The sequence below is a fragment of the Homarus americanus genome, unplaced genomic scaffold, assembly GCF_018991925.1.
Source record: "Homarus americanus isolate GMGI-L3 unplaced genomic scaffold, GMGI_Hamer_2.0 scaffold31037, whole genome shotgun sequence".
NCBI lineage: Eukaryota > Metazoa > Arthropoda > Malacostraca > Decapoda > Nephropidae > Homarus > Homarus americanus.
In genome coordinates, this window is record NW_024722227.1 from 7,230,313 (window position 1) to 7,253,324 (window position 23,012).

The 23,012-nt window shown below is 44.2% G+C and overlaps 1 protein-coding gene across 1 annotated transcript in view; it reads right to left on the bottom strand.

Annotated features, from left to right (window-relative positions):
* LOC121862347 (retinoid-inducible serine carboxypeptidase-like) overlaps positions 1-22,547 on the bottom strand; it is a gene marked incomplete in the record, with an annotated part of 104,876 nt that extends 82,329 nt beyond the window's left edge. Inside the window, 2 exon segments of the mRNA XM_042360574.1 lie at positions 21,121-21,282; positions 22,413-22,547. Coding sequence (XP_042216508.1) covers positions 21,121-21,184 — 64 coding nt within the window.
* Positions 22,548-23,012: the final 465 nt, after the last annotated feature.

The window sequence follows — 23,012 nt, forward strand, 5'->3', positions numbered from 1 at the left end:
CTCCACCACTACCTCCTCCTGCTGTCCTCCACCACTACCCCCTTCTACTGTACCAACTCCACCACTACCCCCTCCTGCCTTGCCAACTCCACTACCTCCCTCCTACTGTATCCAGCTCCACTACCCTCCCCTGCCTGCTCACCTTCTGCTCCACCAATACCCTCCCCTGCTACTACCTCCCTCCTACTGCTTGCCAACTCCACCTCCCTCTCTGCCTCACCACTACCCCCCCTGTCCCACTCTGCTACCTCTGCTCCAGCTCACCACTACCCTCCCCCTGTGCCAACTCCACCACCTCCCCTGTGTACCAACTCCACCACTACCCTCCCTCCTGCTGTGCCAACTCCCACTACCTCCTCCTACTGTCCAGCTCCACCACTACCCCCCCTCCTACTGTACCAACTCACCCACTACCCCTCCCTCCTACTATCCAACTCCATCCTCCCTCCTCTGCCAACTCCACCCTACCCCCCTCTGTCCAGCCACCCCTGTCCAACTCCACTACCTCCTGCTGTGCCAGCACCACTACCTCCTTCCTACTGTGCCAACTCCACCACTGCCTCCTCTACTGCATCAGCTCCACCACTGCCTCCTACTGTACCAGCTCCACCCCCTCCTGTGCCAACTGCACCACTACCCCCTTAGCTCACCACTACCCCACTCACCACTGCCCTCCTCCTTTCAGCTCACCCCCTCCTGCATTGCCAACTCCACCCTGCCACTCCCTCCTGCTGTATCATTCCACCACTACCCTCCCCTCCTACTGTGCCAACTCCACCACTACCCCCCCTCCTTCCTGCAACTCCACCACTGCCACTCCACTCCTGCTGTATCAACTCCACCACTACCCCCCTCCTACTGGCCTCGCTCACCACCTCCTCCTACTGTCCTACTACCCCCCTCCTACTGGCCAACTCACCACTACCCTCCCTCCTGCTCACACCCCTCCTGTGCTCACCACACCCCTCCCTCCTGCCTGCTCCCCACTACCCTCCTGTATCCCACTCCACTACCCCCTCCTGTGCCAACTCCCACTACCCCCTCCTACTGTGCTCCACCACCCCCCTCCTGCTGTACCAGCTCCACCACTACCCCTCCCTCCTGCTTAACAACTCCACCACTACCCCCCTCCTGCTGTACCAACTCCACCCTGCCCCCTCCTGCTGTACCAGCTCACCACTACCCTCCCTCCTGCTGTACCAGCTCCACCACTACCTCCCTCCTGTCCACCACTACCCTCCTGCTACTGTACCAGCTCACCCCCTCCTGCTTAGCTCCACTACCCCCTCCTACTGCCAACTCCACTACCCTCCCTCCTACTGCCTTAGCCTCCACTACCTCCCTCCTACTGTACCAACTCACTACCCTCCTCCCTCCCTCCCTCCTGCCTGGCTCACTACCCCTCCCCTCCTGCTGTCAACTCACCTCCCTCCTGCTGCCCTTAGCTCCACTACTACCCTCCTTCCTGCCTGTACCAGCTCCTACCCCTCGTCTCACTCCTCCCTCTGCTGTCAGCTCTGCCACCTCCAATGCCCACTCCTCCTCCTCCTACTGTACTCCGCACCTCCCACCACTACCCCTACTGTACCAACTCCACCCTGCCCCCCCCCTCCCACTGTAACAACTCCACCCCTACTGTAACAACTCCACCACTACCTCCCTACTGTGCCAACTCCACTACCCCCTACTGCCAACTCCACCACTACCCTCCCCTGCTGCTTAACTCCTACCCTCCCCCTACTGCCCAGCTCCACCACCTCCCTCCTGTACCAACTCCACCACTACCTCCTCCTACTGTACCAACTCCCACCTCCCCTCCTACTGTACCAACTCACCACTACCCTCCCCCTGCTGTACCCACCACTCACCTCCTACTGTACCAACACTACCCTCCCCTGCTGCCAACTCCTTACCTCCCTTCCACTACCCTCCCCTCCCTACTGTACTAACTCCACCTCCTCCTCCTACCACTCCCACCAACCCCCTCCACCACCTCCCTCCTACTGTACCAACTCCACCACTACTCCTCCTGCTGTACCAACTCCACCACTACCCTCCCCTACTGTACCAACTCCACCTACCTCCCTCCTACTGTACCAACTCGTCCCCCCTCCTACTGCCCAACTCCACCACTACCTCCCCTCCTACTGTCCCAACTCCACCACTACCTCCCTCTCCCTTATTGCGCACGCCAGACTAGTGTCAGGATGTTAATGAACTGTCACCCATATATATATATACTGTATGTATGTAATAAAATTTTCGGGCAAACAAATGTTGGCGTCACTACACGAGGGTGTGCACGACCAATAGCTGGCCTCCCACTTACAGCATCGCCGCAGAAATCATCTGATAATTCTGTCATGAATGGTCAGCTTTAGAATTGCCATATGAAGGGTTGTTTTTCACCACCACCAGTTCCGTACTGATATTCCTCTTCAAGTACTAATTAATACGTTTAGTAGTTACTCATATATCCAATTGCTGCCTCCATCAACACTACCTTGAACATGTTAGATACCATAGAATAATCTGAAGGTCATTTATAACCCTTCAAGGGGCTTACCTGACATAAAATCCTCGACGAATCAGACGATCCTCACCAAACATACAACCAACCATAAACACCTTACTATGTTTTTTTTTAATATTCATGACTGAAGCACCAATCTTGACCCTATTCACTTCCACTTACAGTCACCTAAACTTGATTTCCTGTTCCTTCAAGAAACTCAAGTCTCCCCATCATGTCACAATTACTTTCCAAATCTCGGAAGAGCTGGTGGTCTCTGTTGCTGTGAGATTGTTTTTCTTCTCCTCTCCTCACTTATACTTTTCTAGCTTCTCCTCTCCTCACTTGTACTTTTCTAGCTTCTCCTCTCCTCACTTGTACTTTTCTAGCTTCTCCTCACTTGTACTTTTCTAGCTTCTCCTGTCCTCACTTGTACTTTCTCCTTCTCTCCTCACTTGTACTTTTCTAGCGTCTCCTCTCCTCACTTGTACTTTTCTAGCTTCTCTCCTCACTTGTACTTTTCTAGCTTCTCCTCTCCTCACTTGTACTTTTCTAGCTTCTCTACTGGTGTTGTCTGACACTCCTCTGGTGCCCTGACACTCACACTGTATACAACATCCCACAACACAGTTGGTCAACACTCCCACACTTCATCTCTAATGGCAAGATAGCCGACATATTAAGATTGTATCCACTTTTTTGCACTTAGTAACTATATCAGTTCTCATGTACAGAACCAAATACAATGTGCTCGAATACTTCTCACGTAAATGTGAATAACAAAGTGTGAGGCCAGACATACTGCCTCACACGCCTGTACTCACGCATTTGTGAATAAGTTACCCATGTATAGAACATAACAAATAATTTAATTGAAATACTGTGCAACATTCAGTGCCATAATATCCTGACAACGGGGTTAATTATTGTGGTGTAAACTCTACTCTGTAAACCTTTTGCGCACCGCTCACAGGATGATGTGGGGTGCACTAAAGTAGCCGCTGTAGCAGCAAAATAAAAAATCAAATCCCACAGGTACCTCATACTCCCTACATCTTATCCCAAATCTTAGTCTCAGTTTCATCTCTTTATTGTGTCTGTAACTCTCTTTTTATTAATGTCCGTCCAGTGAAGACATAAGTGGCGTTACATTCATGCAGACGGAGAGGATTTGGACTTCTCTTCCTCTTGGTCTTTCTTTTGTTCTTATCATTTCTATTATTTTGCTGCTACTGAACACATCACTCCTGTCATCAAGGTTGAGATGAAGGAATTTATAGACAACACATCCCAAAAACGTCTCCACTCCCCAAATACTTCAATCTCAGTGCTGTAAATAGCAACAAATATGCCGATAGAGTATACAAATACAAGTCATCTATACAAACACTCAAACTTGATCAAGTTATTCAAAACAATGAAAAATCAACCAGCCTGCTGAACCAAAACAACAGCTAATGTGGTGCACCTTTAATGCATTCAGCCCTATTGTCAGTACGTAACGGTAGTCACTTATCTCAACAACCTGGTGATTGTGATCTGATTGCCAGGAAAGGGCCAATCTACTTCCTAGGATTTCTCTTAACACAACCGTACAAGAACCCATTAATTTATGCTATGCATGACCCCAGATGAAAAACCATCAAAACATTCAACAATAATATCCTTGCTAGAATACTTCCAACAATGCACACTTGCAGGGAATATCCTCTTTTCAAGCATTTTCATTGCCAGTGCTCTTTCACTGCCAGTGGTCAAACGAATTACTCAATAATGGTATCATGCCCACATTATCAGTTCACGGGGCCGTTTGTGAAAGCCCATGACTTTTGTTCTATAACCAAATTCTGCAGAAGCTGACTATCAATACTTATTTGTCCCCTGGAACTCTCTGCCACAATGTGTCAAATAACCTCCATCTGTTTATATCATCCTGTTTCAAATATCCCCAGTCTTTGCTAATGACACCTCGGTGAAGACATTTGACAAAATATTATATGATCTGTCTCTGTGCATTTTATTTGTTACAAACATTATCCTAACAACACTATTTTTTAAGTGGTTTCAACCCCAGGCTTCAATTTACTCCCTCTTCTTTACGTGTAAATATTTTCACATACAAACCTTTCACCAATTTTTGTACTGTACAGCATTAGAAGCTCAGCACAGCCACCACCCTAATGCTTCTACACTAAGATAAGGTATTTTACATGTTCAGTCTTATTTGCGACTCAGAAATGTGCATACTGTACTGTTCTCCGTATATAAGACTCATTAATGCACAGTACTCCACCTCGGGACACGCTACCACAGTGGTGTTTCCCTGGGACAATACTAGTGATCTAGTACAGTACCAGAAGGGGGGGGGGGCGCCACTACTTCCACCCCACCCATCTCTATAATTATACCACATAATATGACTTTATTATAGGCAACTGTGTCAACTTCGGGAGGTCATGGTGAAGGTACCTGGGTATACCAACAATGAACGCAAGTTTACAGGGAGTTATGTGACAGGATATAAAGCATAACTTGTCAGGGCGAGTGGGGGCTAACGTCGAGAGTGGGACTACTGCCAGAGAGTGGGGGCTAACTTGTCGGGAAGTGGGGGCTAACTTGTCGGGGAAGTGGGGCTAACTTGTCAGGGGAGGTGAGCCTTGCCAGGGAGAGTGGGGCTAACTTGCCAGGGAGAGTGGGGGCTAACTGTCAGGGGATAGTGGGGCTAACTTGTCAGGATAGTGGGGAATGTGGGAAGTGGGGCTAACTTGTCAGGGGAGTGGGGGCTAACTTGTCAGGGGAGGTGGGGGCTAACTTGCCAGGGAGTGGGGCTAACGCCAGGAGAGTGGGGCTAACTTGTCCAGGAAGTGGGGGCTAACTTGTCAGGGAAGTGGGGGCTAACTTGTCAGAGTGGGGCTAACTTGTCGAGTGAGGGCTAACTTGTCAGGGCAGTGAGGCTAACTTGTCAGGAGAGTGAGGGCTAACTTGTCAGGAGAGTGAGGCTAACTTGTCAGGGAAGTGGCTAACTTCAGGGAGAGTGAGGGCTAACTGCAGGGAGAGTGAGGGCTAACTTGTCAGGGAGAGTGAGGGCTAACTTGTCAGGAGAGTGAGGGCTAACTTTCAGGGAGAGTGAGGGCTAACTTTTCAGGGCAGTGAGGCTAACTTGTCAGGGCGAGTGAGGCTAACTTGTCAGGAGAGTGAGGGCTAACTTGTCAGGAGAGTGAGGCTAACTGGTCAGTGAGGGCTAACTTGTCAGGAGAGTGGGGCTGTCAGGAAGTGGGGGCTAACTTGGGGCAGTGAGGCTAACTTGTCAGGGAGGTGGGGCTAACTTGTCAGGGCAGTGAGGGCTAACTTGTCAGGGCAGTGGGGCTAACTTGTCAGGGGGAGGGGCTAACTTGTCAGGGGGAGTGAGGGCTAACTTGTCAGGGCAGTGGGGGCTAACTTGTCAGGGAGAGTGAGGGCTAACTTGTCAGGGCAGTGAAGGCTAACTTGTCAGGGCAGTGAGGGCTAACTTGTCAGGCAGTGGGGGCTAACTTGTCAGGGAAGTGAGGCTAACTTGTCAGGGAAGTGAGGCTAACTTGTCAGGGCGTGAGGCTAACTTGTCAGGGCAGTGGGGCCCTTGTCAGGAGAGTGAGGCTAACTGTCAGGTGGCTAACTTGTCAGGGGAGTGAGAGCTAACTTGTCAGGGGAAGTGAGGGCTAACTTGTCAGGGGGTGAGGGCTAACTTGTCAGGGGAGGTGGGGCTAACTTGTCAGGGAGAGTGGGGGCTAACTTGTCAGGAGGTGAGGGCCTACTTGTCAGGGCAGTGGGGGCTAACTTGTCAGGGGGTGGGGGCCTTGTCAGGGCAGTGGGGCTAACTTGTCAGGGAAGTGAGGGGCTAACTTGTCAGGGCGAGTGGGGCTAACTTGTCAGGGAGAGTGAGGGCTAACTTGTCAGGCGGTGGGGCTAACTTGTCAGGGCGAGTGAGGGCTAACTTGTCAGGGAGAGTGAGGGCTAACTTGTCAGGGAGAGTGAGGGCTAACTTGTCAGGGAGAGTGAGGGCTAACTTGTCAGGAAGTGAGGGCTAACTTGAAGCTGGGAACTGCTGTATCACGTATTCACAACCTCAGTGTTTTGTTAGTTCACATACTCCTTCAGTCTTGGGGACTTTACACGCCTTGCCATAAACAGCTGTATTGTAACGGGAATTCTCCCGTACACTTTCATCATCTTGTCACTATAAGGAACTTGCTGATATAACCCATGGTCCTTCAGGCACTTGCGTCCTTAATGCAGGAGTCACGAAGGCAAGCATAAATCGCATGCTTCCCAGTTGGGCGCTGTAAATGCTTTTGCGCTGCGCTTTGCACAGGATGCAAAGGGGTGCCCAATAAACTAGTTCCCTCACGGGGCAAATCTGAAATCTTAAAACATTCACAACTCTCAAACTTGTGACATTGATTTTTTTTACAGTTCTAGACATCCATTATTGAATCAACGGTTTACCATTATAGAAATGTTAAATCCACAAAATAATAGTTCGTAGTGTAAATCTAACAGATGTTTTGTTATAAAACAACTCACATATGATGCTGCTGTAGCTATTAAGAACCACTTTATGTCGCTAGTGGGTGGTGTCACAGTGGTTGTCTCCACCACTTTCATGTTCACTCTGCTATGCTGTATAAACAAATAATCATTGTGGGGATACAGTTTCGTTATAACGCCTCCCCGTCAGAGGTGCCGTCAAGATTTGTGGGTGTTTTTGACAAACACTACGGCCAGATGTCTACAAACAGCACGCTTGTGTTATAACAACAATTTTCCGTCTTACAAATCTTTTGTAGTTACTACAGTACTCGTATATCCATCTTATAACACATTCATAAAAAATTACAGAGGAAAATAATAATTACAAGTTCTATGGTATTTTACTTAAAAAGGCACATACTGTACATGAAATGTCATCACTATCTTCAGCAGGGAAACATAACTAGCCTTGCACAACTCAGCGAGGCTTAAGTTCATTATGTGGCAATGAACCAGGTTCACCGATTGTCGTATATACACAGCACAATAAACAGCACCATATCCTTAAATACATGTCTCAGTTTGTCCTTTATTGGTAAAAATATTAACAATCACTAAAGCCTATAGGAACCATCTTATATGTCAGGTCAGATGTAAATTATATGATTAAAACTTTGAAGGGCTTTATGGGGCTGGAGGTATGAGTGGCTTGAGGACTTTGTGAACATGAATCACTGGTAATTCAGTTCTTATCATGGAATACAACGGATCTTAAGAAAGCGATAACTTGCGTCAGTGGATACTTTGATAGCGGTTGGAATGATAACTAGTAGAGCACAAGTTGACATCGTTCCACACAAAACGCGATGAGCTGCGCAATAACAGTTTTAACATTAAGCTGTACATCTCTTAGGTCCTCGCCATCATGTCTGACGACACCATTACTTTCAAGACATTCTGCATACCGTCTCAAACTACCCGTGACGTAACGCATCGTTCGCACCAGTGATGTCTGGTCAACACCTAGCACTCATTATAACAACCCTCAAGTCTCTTCATACCCATTACCCCACTGCCTATTGCTGGTTATGAATTAGTGGAACCAATTATTCATTTACAACATATTTAACACAACCTCCAAAAGAATAATTGTGCCGAGTGTTGCAGCCATAACGTTTACTCCTCGCGAACCGCCACCCCCCCAATAAGGGTTCATAAAAAGCAGAAAAATAAATACATTTAACATCAACCTTAAGTGTACATTAATGCATTTATAAAAATATATTATTCTAAATTGAGCAATATACATATATATTATAATTTACTGTGCAAATCTAAATGTATTGGGGGCTCTGAAACTAGTGTTCTACTTTAAAAGAAATGAAGACTACACCACCAGTGTACAGCACATACACCACGGCACTCGGTACCTTGAACTTGTATATACCATATTAAGTCGACACATGACTTCATTCTTTCAATTTACATTACGTGGACTAGTTCTAGATGTGCCAACAGAGGCATTATTGTGCACTCCCGGATCTACCGGTATATATATCACTACCGTACTAAATATCGAGTGTACACGCATTCAAAAAAATATCTGCGCACATTCGCATGAAACAATCTCACACCACAGATGACTTGATAGCAACAATTCCTGTTTTATCTATAGTATTTTTATTATATACACATTAAGAAAATCGATAATCTTGTGAACACTGCGTGGTTCACGGCGGTTACGTTGTGATCATTTAGAGTAGATATCATCGGAGCCAAATGTACACAGATACTTTTTTGATTATGTATATATCAGATGTGGACAGTTTATACAATAAATTGTGTTGAGCTGCATACGAAGGTCAAGACTCACTACGTAGGAAACACACGGACACGTGAAAGTTCTGGTACAGGGGAAGATGTTCCATGGGAGGTGAGGGCGTTGTTTGCATATCTTCTTGTGTAATCTAGTGCTTGTGCTTTCCAGAAGTTCCTCCAGCATTTTAGGTCCAGATAAATTACCGTATGCTTCATAAAGGCACGCTTACATACCCCACTTCCAATATATATTTCAAATAAATATTAAATACGGGTAGAATAACCAGATTACGGAGTTGGGGACCACTTCAACAAGGGCACGTCCATGCTCAAGAACACTCGTTATAACACCATAATTGTCGGGGCATAATCTGGGTTGCTTTCACTGTTAATTTCTAAATCAACGGCAATTTTCATTAAGGCAACTTCTTTTCCATAATCACTTCACTAACAACGTTAGGACTGTCTGTACAAGCACAAATGTACGCGCTCTCAAAAGCCCATGATTTCCATCTTTAGTTTGTTCACTAGGCCTACCATCTTCCTGCTAAGGCCGTTTATTTGTAGCAACAGGGCTGGTCGGAGGATGGACGCCCTGCCCCATCCACACACAGGTCATGACGCCATGCTGGACTACGAAATGACGCAAAGACACTGCTTGCTCTTCCCTGGGCCGCCTACAGCTGTTACACCACCAGTTCTCCCTGGCGGTGGTGACAGGGAAGTGACAGCAGCTGGCCTGGCCACCACATGACACGTCTCCCTCTGGGTGCTTGAGGCCCAGGAGGAGGGCAGAGAGCAGCGGGAGGAGAACGTGACCGCCATATTTCCAGTGCGAGGTGGCTCTTGCTGCGTCGTGACTAACTTGTTACTGCACTGAGAAATGTTAAAAATTCAGATATGATGAACTTATGCAGGATTATATACATAATTCCTTAATGCTATACCACTAACAAATAGTACACCTAGTTCTTATATTTATATTATAAATGTTCAATTACTATAATGCAGTGGTCCCCAACCTGTAGTTCATGGCGCCATATTATGGAGCCCCAATGTTTGTTTGCTTAGTTTTTAAGAAAATAGTGAATTATTTGGGATTCTTTGTAAGAGTGAAATTAATGAAAATATATAATAACTTGATACAACTGTCGTGTACAGGACGTGTGTATTTACCCCAGACCGGGCCCAGAGAGAGAGCCAGCCTCCTCTCTAGGGTAAATACACACGTCCTGTCCAAGAGTAAATATAAAGGTATGCAACTGGTAAGTTAGACGTGTAAAACTGCAAATAACTGTAAAGTATAAATGATTATTTTTTTCTTGAATGTAGATCCAGAGGTTTGGTGCCCCCCACTAATTTACAATCTATAAAAGGTTGGGGACCACTGCTATAAAGTAACAATTAAGCTAATAACTACGCACCTTGAGGCGGTTCCCAAAAATAATAAAACAAATTGAATGCTATTAGGTTGGTTTTAATAGGTTTACGTATTGATATCCCATTTTATAACTAATATGCTATTATTAATAAACATTACATTCAGGATGACTTAGCAATCACTTACACTATTTCATATAAAATCACTGAAACGGACGAATTTGAAAAGCAAAACTTTAATCAATCACCCACACTCATCCTACATGCTTAAAGGCAAAAACTATTCTACTTTTACAATTCTAAGTTTTAACCAATTAATTTAAGTACAGTTTGAGAGAGAGAGAGTGAGATGGGCAGTGGCAACTCCGCTCCCTTATAATTTGAGATATGTGCAGCCCTGTAAGAAAGCTTATTATAACCACTTTCACCAATGTATAATACTTCGCATCCATGTCTATATTGAACAACCAAGGGGACATTAAAGAACCCCTAACACCTACATTTATTTCAAATGTTTCACTTTTCCCATTTACTCTTACTACTGTTGTCCTGTTTTTATCCAATACTTTACTGAATTTTATAGCCTTCCTCCAACCCCATACACTTGTATTATCCGGTACCTCCCACAAAGCTTCTTCTGCTCACTATATCTTACGCCTATTCAAATTTAATTTAAATCACTAAACCACCTGTAAGAAATAAAAACCAACAAAAAACTTATTAAAACCCCCAAAAAATGCATTACAATGGTTTTTGTTTGGTATAAACGATTTAGTTGAAGTCACTATATATATATATATATATATATATATATATATATATATATATATATATATATATATAATTAACAAACACTGGCACATTGTAACATTTACAGAATTTTCAAAATTTACAAATATTGTTGAAGATACTTGAACCTACCACATACACTGCTTCTTAATACAATATGTACAATATTAATTTCTAACAGCGGTTAACTGTAAGATTATATACAGGGTGGAACTAGTCACTCTACATCTGCAAAGTGACGATGTCGTATCTTTAACTAATCCAGTTGAGTAAAGTTAAAATAGATTTATTCTTGAAGAAATGTTATGATTTTCAGTTACGTCTTTTTAATATTTAGATATTGTATTTTTAACCGGTTATATTATGCTACAATTTCCTTTTATAAGTATGTGCAACTGTATAGTGACATTTGTTCCACACTGCCAACTTGTACAGTAACTATAAAACATCATAGTTTCCTTAAGATAATTGCACTGAAAACATATTTGACAAGGAAATTAAAATAACCAGTTAGTACCGATAACAAAATAAATATCCTTAACAACCAAAATCAAAGAAACAAGAATTCATGAATGAAAAAAAGTGGATGGGGTGACGACCACACGACACGGAAGGGCGGTACAGGGCGACCTTTGGAAACAACAACAGGTTACTGGGTACACCCGGCGCGACACACAAGGTCGCTGCTACACCTTATCTGACTGACAACTAAACCATGAACCCAAGCACACGAACTCAACACAACAAACGACCCATCGACCAGCATACCTCAGACACACCAATGGAATGTGGCGAGTGACTACTGTGGGGAGGACTGTGGCGGGTGACTTCTGTGGTGGGCGACTACTGTGGTGGGTGACTACTGGTGGGTGACTACTGTGGAGAGGACTGTGGTGGGTGACTACTGTGGGGAGGACTGGTGAGTGACTACTGTGGAAGGGACTGGTGAGTGACTACCGTGGAAGGGACTGGTGGTGACTACTGTGGAGAGGCTGGTGGGATGACTACTGTGGAGAGGACTGTGGTGGTGACTACCTGGAGAGAGGCTGGTGAGTGACTACTGTGGAGAGGACTGTGGTGGGTGACTACCGTGGAGAGGCTGGTGGTGACTACTGTGGAGGGGACTGTGGTGGGTGACTACTGTGGAGGCTGGTGGTGACTACTGTGGAGGAGACGTGGTGGGTGACTACCGTGGAGGCTGGTGGTGACTACTGTGGAGGCTGGTGAGTGACTACTGTGGAGGACTGTGGTGGGTGACTACTGTGGAGGACTGGTGGTGACTACTGTGGAGGGACGGTGAGGTGACTACTGTGGAGGGACTGGTGGTGACTACTGTGGAGGGACTGGTGAGTGACTACCGTGGAGGGACTGGTGAGTGACTACTGTGGAGGCTGGTGAGTGACTACTGTGGAGGGGCTGTGGTGGGTGACTACCGTGGAGAGGCTGGTGAGTGACTACTGTGGAGAGGACTGTGGTGGGTGACTACCGTGGAGAGGCTGGTGAGTGACTACTGTGGAGGCTGGTGAGTGACTACTGTGGAGAGGACTGTGGTGGGTGACTACTGTGGAGAGGCTGGTGGTGACTACTGTGGAGGGGACTGTGGTGGGTGACTACTGTGGAGGCTGGTGGTGACTACTGTGAGAGGCTGGTGGTGACTACTGTGGAGGACTGTGGTGGGTGACTACTGTGGAGAGGACTGGTGAGTGACTACAGTGGGTGGACTGGTGGTGACTACTGTGGAGGACTGGTGGTGACTACTGTGGAAGGGACTGGTGAGTGACTACTGTGGAGAGGACTGGTGAGTGACTACTGTGGAGAGGCTGGTGAGTGACTACTGTGGAGGCTGGTGGTGACTACTGTGGAGGCTGGTGGTGACTACTGTGGAGGCTGGTGAGTGACTACCGTGGAGGGACTGGCAGTGACTACCGTGGAGGACTGGTGGTGACTACTGTGGAGAGGACTGGTGAGTGACTACCGTGGAAGGACTGGTGAGTGACTACCGTGAAGAGGCTGGTGGTGACTACCGTGGAGGACTGGTGAGTGACTACTGGAGGCTGGTGAGTGACTACTGTGGAGGGACTGGTGAGTGACTACGTGGAGAGGCTGGTGAGTGACTACTGTGGAGAGGCTGGTGAGTGACTACCGTGGAGAGGACTGGTGAGGTGACTACCGTGGAGAGGACTGGTGAGTGACTACCGTGGAGGACTGGCGGTGACTACCGTGGAGAGGACTGGCGAGTGACTACCGTGGAGAGGACTGGCGAGTGACTACCGTGGAGAGGACTGGCGAGTGACTACCGTGAAGAGGCTGGTGAGTGACTACTGTGGAGAGGCTGGTGAGTGACTACCGTGGAGAGGCTGGTGAGTGACTACTGTGGAGAGGACTGGTGAGTGACTACTGTGGAGAGGCTGGTGAGTGACTACCGTGGAGAAGAACATAAGAAAATAAGGAGTCTGCAATAGGCCGGTTGGCCTGTGCATGGCAGCTCCTGTCGAGTTACTACCACTCTCTATCATGCATGACTCTATCTAGCCTCCTTTTAAAACTCTCCAGCGTTCCAGCACTTACTACAACGTTGCTAAGCTTGTTCCACTCGTCCACCACCCTATTTGTGAACCAGTTCCTTCTTATCTCCCTCCTAAACCTAAACTTATCCAACTTAAATCAGTTGCTACGAGTCCTATCCTGCTCAGATATTATAAGAACTGTGGTGGGTGACTATTGTGGTGGGGGACTACTGTGAAGAGGACTGTGGTGGGTGACTAATGTTAAGAGGACTGTTGGATGACTACTGTGGTGGGTGACTAATGTAAAGAGGACTGGTGGATGACTACTGTGGTGGGTGACTAATGTAAAGAGGACTGGTGGACGACTACTGTGGTGGGTGACTAATGTAAAGAGGACTGGTGGATGACTACTGTGGTGGGTGACTAATGTAAAGAGGACTGGTGGGTGACTACTGTAAAGAGAATTGGTGGATGACTACTGTGGCGGGTGGCCACTGTGGAGAGGACTGTGGTGGATGACCACTGTGGAGAGGACTGTGGTGGATGACCACTGTGGCGAGGACTGTGGTGGATGACCACTGTGGCGAGGACTGTGGTGGATGACCACAGTGGAGAGGACTGTGGTGGATGACCACTGTGGAGAGGACTGTGGTGGATGACCACTGTGGAGAGGACTGTGGTGGATGACCACTGTGGAGAGGACTGTGGTGGATGACCACTGTGGAGAGGACTGTGGTGGATGACCGACTACTATGGGCAGGACTGTAGTTGGTGGGTCACTTGTGTGGGCAGGACTGGTAGGTCAGTGCTAATGGGTGGACTATTAGTATTTTTTTTTATATCGGTAAACATTTATCAATTTCAATTAAATAGACAACAACCCAAAGTGGAAAATAATATAGATAAGGAATCCAATATAGTACATAAACACGCTATCTGTCCCGGTTCTCACTTTTGGGAAAAATTAACTAGGGAAAAACGAGTGTCAAATGGTAATTTTTCAATATGATAAACTAATTCAACTTGCATCAGAGTGCTGTACTATGATTGTGAACACATCAAATATGAATATGTAAAATAGCTAAAAGATGACGTTGTTTGCCGACCAATCTATAGTGTAGACGAGTAAAGAGAAATCAGTTTTTCTTTTTTAATAATTTTCACCACTTCTCAGCTTACTAGCCGTTTGGGTGGTTGATCTATCCAGTGTTAGTACAGGAGGCTTCCGGATCCAGGAATCCTGCAACGTTTGGTAGAGTCACACGCACGTTACCACTGTACCACCAACAAGCGGTTTTCAAACAAATAAATCAGAGTGAACTAAGAACACACACCCCACCTAAAATGGTGGCCGACCAGTCGCTCTTAAACAAAATCACACCAAACTTACACAACAAAATCAGACCAAAAAAAATAAACAAAAAATATTTTTGTTGTAGATGCACACAAAAATACGCTGTGGCTATTAAGCCATCACCGGTTGAAGACAGCTCGATTATTCAGCCGTGACATTAATATCTGCAACTAGACCTACGTATTTTTTAAGAACAGCTTTGCTTTTGTTGTTTTAATTGTGTTTGTCATTCTCTTGGTTGCTACTCACTAATACTACTATGCCTGTTATACTTGTAACTATGCTAGCACTTGATTAGGTACACAGATAAGACAAATCATCCACACAATTCATTGGTCACGAGAATATATAAGCCATGCAAAGCTCGAAATAATATAATTATGTACTTAAGTAATATGACAAATTATTCAGATAACTTTAGTTACTTGTAATAATAATAATTCCGGCCTAGGCTTGAGACAAGTTAGATACTTGAGTAATAAGACAAAAGTAACTTAGCACTTTATAGATATACAATAAAATAAATCACACTAGGCTTGATTATGAACCTAGGTACAACACATCGCACGTAATTAATTGAAACACTATATTATAACAACGGTCGTCTCTTAGACGCGTTAGGATGATAGATAATGTCAAGATTCACCGCAATAATGTACTGTACGTTCACTTAAGTCTCTTCGAAGACTGTTTTAACTTGAACAACAACGAATTTATACACGACTCTACTGACTCCGCTATAAATTATGTGGCAGGAATCAACTAGATACTTGCCAGAGTATTAAAGGAATGTAAGGAAGAGCTTAGTATGCCCTTAGCAAAGTTGTTTAACATGTCCTTAAAAACAGGTGTAGTACCAGAATCCTGGAGGATAGCGAAGTAATACCAATTTTCAAGAAGGGGGATAGATCACTATCCTCTAACTACCGCCCAATCAGTAACATCAATAGTAGGCAAATTACTGGAAGCAATCATTTCAAACTCTATTCGAAACCACCTGGAGAGGCACCGATTGATCAATGATTCCCAGCATGGCTTCACAAGCGGACGTTCTTGCCTAACTAATCTATTAACATTCTTTTCATCAGTTTTCGAATCGGTGGACGAGGGGCACAATTATATGGTATATCTCGACTTTAGCAAAGCCTTCGACAGAGTCCCCCACGAAAGAATAATTAGAAAGGTAGAAGCTCATGGCATCAAAGGTAACATCCTTAAATGGATTAGGGCGTGGTTACAGGACAGGAAACAGCGAGTGAGCATTAACGGCACTAAGTCCCATTGGAGCAACGTCACAAGTGGAGTTCCCCAAGGCTCAGTACTTGGACCATTATTATTTATTATATACATAAACGACATAGATATCGGCATAGACAGCAACATAAGTAAATTTGCTGATGACACTAAAATAGGACGTGTTATTAAATCTGACGAGGACTCGGCAAAACTACAGGAAGATCTAAACAAATTTTTCGAATGGTCTGAAAAATGGCAGATGAAATTCAACGTGGCAAATGTAAAGTACTCAGTATAGGAGATGTAAACAGGGAAACCAGATACCAGATGAACAACGATGCCATAGAGAAATCCGACTGCGAGAGAGATTTAGGAGTAATGATAAGTAGGAACCTTAAGCCAAGTAAACAATGTGTTTTTGCTCATAACAAGGCTAATAAAGTACTTGGGTTCATACAAAGGAGTGTTAGTTACAAGACTAGCGAGGTCATCCTAAAACTGTATCTTGCTCTTGTGAGACCACACCTGGATTACGCAGTTCAGTTCTGGTCACCGTATTACAGAATGGATATAGAATCCTTGGAGAGAATTCAGAGGAGAATGACAAGACTAATCCCGGGCATTTGGAACCTTGAGTATAGACAGGTTAAAGCATCTTAATTTGCACTCCCTCGAGAGACGTAGAGCGAGGGGCGACCTAATAGAGGTGTACAGGTGGAAGGCAGGGCTAAACAAAGGGGACATTACAAAGGTACTCAAACTATCCAACCAGGAGCGAACTCATAACAATGGCTTTAAATTGGACAAATTTAGATTTAGGCAGGAAATAGGTAAACACTGGTTTGGAAACAGAGCAGTGGATGAATGGAACAAGTTACCAAATATCATCATTAACTCGAATACGCTGAATAGCTTCAAACATAGGTTGGATACTTATATGAGCAATAGGGGTTGGGTGTAAACGGGACTGCCCAGTATGGGCCAATAGGCCTGCTGCAGTTTCCTCCATTCTTATGTTAACATAAGGAGTCTGCAATAGGCCCAATTGGCCTGTGCATGGCAGCTCCTGTCGATAGTTACTACCACTCTCTATCATCCATGAATCTATCTAGCCTCCTTTTAAAACTTTCCAGGGTTCCAGCACTTACTACAAAGTTGCTAAGCTTGTTTCACTCGTCCACCACCCTATTTGTGAACCAGTTCCTTCCTATCTCCCTCCTAAACCTAAACTTATCCAACTTGAATCCGTTGCTCCGAGTCCTATCCTGCTCGGATATTATAAGAACTTTATCTATATCCCTTTTATTGATTCCTTTCACCCACTTAAATATTTCTATCATATCCCCCCGCACTCTTCGTCTTTCTAGGGAATGCAAGTTTAGTTTCTTTAACCTATCCTGATATGGAAGGTTTCCAAGTCCCGGAATCATTTTCGTCATTCTTCGCTGCACCGACTCCAGTGAACTGATATCCATTCTATAATAAGGGCACCAGAACTGAACCGCATAATCGAGGTGCGGCCTGACTAGCGCAAGATATAGTTGCAATAAGACCTCTGCACTCTTATTACTTACACTTCTAGATATAAAACCCAATACTCTGTTTGCCTTATTTCGAACATTAACGAATTGTTTTCTAGGCTGTAGGTCCGGGCTTACAAGTACCCCGAGGTCTCTTTCACAAGTCGACTTCTCTAGGTTGTTGTTCAGGCTGTATACATTGACAGTATTTGTTCTTCCAATATTAAGTACACTGCACTTGCTGGTGTTGAATTTCATTTGCCATTTTTCAGACCACCCCTGCAGTTTATTTAGATCCTCCTGAAGTGCATTTGCATCCTGCCCTGAATTAATCTGCCGCCCTATTTTGGTGTCATCTGCAAACTTGCTTATGTCACTGCTGATCCCAGTATCTAGATCGTTTATGTAGATTATGAACAAGAGTGGGCCTAGTACTGACCCCTGGGGAACCCCACTGGTTACAAGGGCCCACTCAGATTTAACACCCTCTGCGTTCTATCGGTGAGCCATGATTTTATATACAGTAATTTAAAACTTTCCCCTCGATACCATGAGCCTTAATTTTCTCAGAAGCCTCTGATGCGGTACTCTGTCAAATGCTTTGCTAAAGTCTAAGTCAATAACATCGTAATTGTCGTCATTATCTACTACCTCGAAGACTTTCCTAAAAAACGTCAGCAGATTTGTTAAGACAAGATTTTCCCTTTGTAAACCCATGTTGAGTCGTAGATTAATTTGCTTTTCTCTAAACGACATAGATATCGGCATAGACAGCAACATAAGTAAATTTGCTGATGACACTAAAATAGGACGTGTAATTAAATCTGACGAGGACTCCGCAAAACTACAGGAAGATCTAAACAAATTTTTCGAATGGTCTGAAAAATGGCAGATGAAATTCAATGTGGACAAATGTAAAGTACTCAGTATAGGAGATGTAAACAGGGATACCAGTTACCAGATGAACAACGATGCCATTGTGGAATCCGACTGCGAGAGAGATTTAGGAGTAATGATAAATAGGAATCTTAAGCCAAGTAAACAATGTGTTTTTGCTCGTAACAAGGCTAATAAGTACTTGGGTTCATACAAAGGAGTGTTAGTTACAAGACTAGCGAAGTCATCTTAAAATTATATCAAGCGCTTGTGAGACCTCACCAGGATTATGCAGTTCAGTTCTGGTCACCGTATTACAGAATGGATATAGAATCATTGGAAAGAATCCAGAGGAGAATGACAAGACTAATCCCGGGCATTAGGAACCTTGAATACAGAGACAGGTTAAAGCATCTTAATTTGCACTCCCTCGAGAGACGTAGAGTGAGGGGCGACATGATAGGTGTATAAATGGAAGTCAGGGTTAAACAAAGGGGACATTACAAAGGTACTCAAATGATCCAACCAGGAGCGAACTCGTAACAATGGTTTTAAATTAGACAAATTTAGATTCGGCGTGAAATAGGTAAACACTGGTTTGGAAACAGAGTAGTGGATCAATGGAACAAATTACCAAATATCATCATTAACTCGAATACGCTGGATAGCTTCAAACATAGGTTGGATGCTTATATGAGCAATAGGGGTTGGGTATAAACGGGACTGCCCAGTATGGGTCTATAGGCCCACTGCAGTTTCCTCCATTCTTATGTTCTTATGGATGCTATCTGCTATAAATGATTCAAGAAATTTCCCCACTACTGACGTCAAACTGATCGGCCGGTAATTTGACGCTGATGCGGTCTCCCTTTTTTAATATGGGCACTACATTTGCCTGTTTCCACAAGTCTGGCACAACTCCCGTGTCTAATGATTTTGTAAATAAATTTACGAGGGGTCCGCTAATCTGTTCCCTACACTCAAGACTCGAGGGAAAATTTCATCCGGCCCTGGGGATTTTGTCTTCTTTAGTTTATTTATCCTCTTAAGGTCGATGACCTGTGCCCGAGTGGTTTATTACCCCTAAAATAAATACTTTAATGTTGTACTTCACGAACAATTATTACTCACGACATACTTCGAACAGTTTCCAGTGGGGAAGAATCCCTAAGGAAAACAGACTAGATTAAGGACAAGTTCACTAAAACCGATGTCCTAATTGGTTCAAAAATGAGATTTTGGTGAACCTGCAAACGAGTGTCCGTGGCCGCCCAAATCGTGTCAACAGTAGTTTGTGGCAGCCAGACGGAACTCGCACTCACGTCTGTGGCATCCAAGTTGTATATTGGAAATGCGCGACAAAGGTAATTAAAAATTCACACTTTCCTGGACGACGGCGTGAACATTACGAAAAATAACACTGATATAGATGTGCATGTTTATAGCATCACAGGCGTACTTCAAAAACTTTTCAAATGAGAAACTTCTGCAATAATACCTTAAGAATTTTCAGATCAATCACATACATTTGTCCAGGCTGAGGTATTGGGCCTAACGAAGAGCATAAACCTATAAAGGAAATTATTTGTTTTATAATCAGAGGGGGAATTCCTGAAATGAGTACCACTCAAGAAAAGAATTCACTTAAAAACTACTGATTTCTTTTAAAGTGCGTAGGTCAGGTCTAGTTACAGATATACAGTTGATATGTTTATGAGTTCACGGCTGAATAACCCATGTAGCCGTAAAACATAAAAACGTGCGAATGAAGGTGTAAAGCTCTACAGCACACTGGTCGACCGATGGAGAATCCTTATAAGACAAATACCAATAAAGAATCCAGTACGTAGTGGACACTTACTGAATATTTCTCTAGTTCATCTTATGTCTTATGAAGTAGCGGCCTACACACATCGAAACAAACCTCATTGCCGATATATTTTATTCTTAATTAAGGAGTTGCATGAAACGGTATCATCCTATTTCTTTAGTAATAATCAAGATACGTGCGTGCATACTGACGCCAAGTTGGTGGCCATACATGATCGCAGGAAAACTATCTGGACCACTATTCTATATCACCGTATCGTCCCGGGAGGCCTCATAACTTGGTAACAAGAGTAGTTAAGCCCACGGTGGTGGACTCCTCCAACCGCTCAACAGTCACGAGGTTATGTAACAGTTGTCCCAACAAGAGTAGTTAAGCCCACGGTGGTGGACCCCTCCAACCGCTCAACAGTCACGAGGTTATGTAACAGTTGTCCCAACAAGAGTAGTTAAGCCCACGGTGGTGGACTCCTCCAACCGCTCAACAGTCACGAGGTTATGTAACAGTTGTCCCATCTCAATCTCAAGAGATCGTCAGTCCTTGAAACCCTTAGCTAAGCAAGTCTTACACAATTAAGAACGAAATGTACACTGACGCATACAAATATGTCACACAACATAATGTCAATCAGAAAATGAAAGGGAAAACAGGAGGTTCAGCAGCGGCCATCAAGACAGCTGATCGCCGCCTCGACCTTGGTCAACTACACAAAACGTAACATTTGACAAATATACAAAAAGCGACTAATACGGACATTCCTAGTTTATATATATATACAATTCTAATGTACATACCATTGATGCTGAAGAATGAAATTAAGAATAAAATCAGGAATGAGATGAGAGCTGTCCCCCTCATACTGCCACACTCACCGATGTAAACAAACTAGGGACGGTTGGTTCAGTGGCTGGCTGGCTGGCGGCTGCTCCCTTGGTGCGCAGTCCACGCTCGTCACTCTGAGGTGCCATATTACATTATTTTTTTTTATTTTTTCACTTTCTATGGATAAAACATTAATTTTCACTACTTTGAAATACTATTTTACATAAAATTCAAGTTATTTTTGTATATAGCCTTTCGGTAACCTTTTCAAATTAGAGAAATGATCAACATCATTTACTGTATCAAAATACTTCGTATCCTGTGTCACAATACAGTATATGAGAGTCACGTGCGCGGAACTGCTCCTCGCGCCTTGACGAAATACATTTCCATTTTAGCCCAGGGAAACACCGCACTATAATAACAACTATAAAAGATGCCAATAAAACAATTAGGATCCCTTCAGTTAATTTTAGGACTTATGCAAGCTGATAAGTGGTGAAGTTATGATAAAAGGGGTTGTTTTACAGGCCCACCACCACCGTCATGTGGTGCAACATTTTCCTTGTAATTAACTGTAGGCGATCACGTGTGCATTACTAACCGGCATTAAAAATGTTAATAAGAACATAAGAATGGAGGAAATTGCAGCGGACCTATTTGACCATGCTGGACAGTCCCATTTACACCCAACCCCTATTGCTCATATATCCATCCAACCTAATGTATGTTTCAAGCTCTCCAGCGTATTCGAGTTAATAATAATGTTTGGTAACTTGTGCCATTCATCCACCACTATTTCCAAACCAATGTTTACCTATTTCGCGCCTAAATTTAAATGTGTCTAATTTAAAACCATTGTAACGAGTTTGCCATAATGAAAAGTTAGCAATGAATGATAATATCCTTAACATATTATCCCTCTTTCATGGACGAAATGTTCTGATCACCTCCATTACTCATAGGAAACATTAGTACTATATTAGAGTTAATAATTAAATAAAGCCGACACATTTGTTTAAATCTTGTCTAGCGTGTTAAACGTAGCGTCGTTAATAAATCCTTACCGGTCCTACTAAAATTACATTTAGTTATTAATAACTATTGATAGTTATCGAATATTCACACACCTATACATTAAAAAATACGGGTCAGTCGTCAATAATTCACAAAAATTACCTGATTTAAAAAGCAAAAAATAAAAATAAAACACGCATTCACCAAACCGTAAATAAAACAGTATGGAACTTCTATCTGTATTCACCATTCAGGGATCAGCGGTGAACATGTGTGGATGAAGGCCACAACCATTAGGTGATGTAATTTTCACTACAGTTCTGAGTGAGAACTACGGTAAGTAGGGTATTCGTCGTCCCGTATTACGGAGAAGGCCTTCGCTCGCCCGACTCTGATGCGCCCAGTACTGTGACTGAAAGCAGGCGTCAGTCGCCGGACTATACTAGCGGCTCTAGCCGCATCATGCCCTTGATAGCCTTATTACACCACTCCTCCGGGAATCAAGTGTCTGGCCGATTGGTTTGATAGATTCCCTTTGAAGTACCTGTATCCAGGTCCCCCGCATTGAGCAATACGTCTTTCTCAATTGATTAATAACAAAAAATCCAAACTCACAATTCAGACACGTCCAACATGGCTTGTTTCACAGCAAGAAACCGCTCAAGCGGGCAGGGCTATGACTGCCTCCCTCCCACCCACCAAACCTCCACTCACTGTTTGAAATCGAATAAACGCTAGATGTTTGTGTGAGCACAATATACGTTTATGATTAAGCTTTTAAGAGAAAAGAAGTTTGGAATAGCCAAAAAAATAATAATATTAATATAACTGTCGGTATATTGAGATT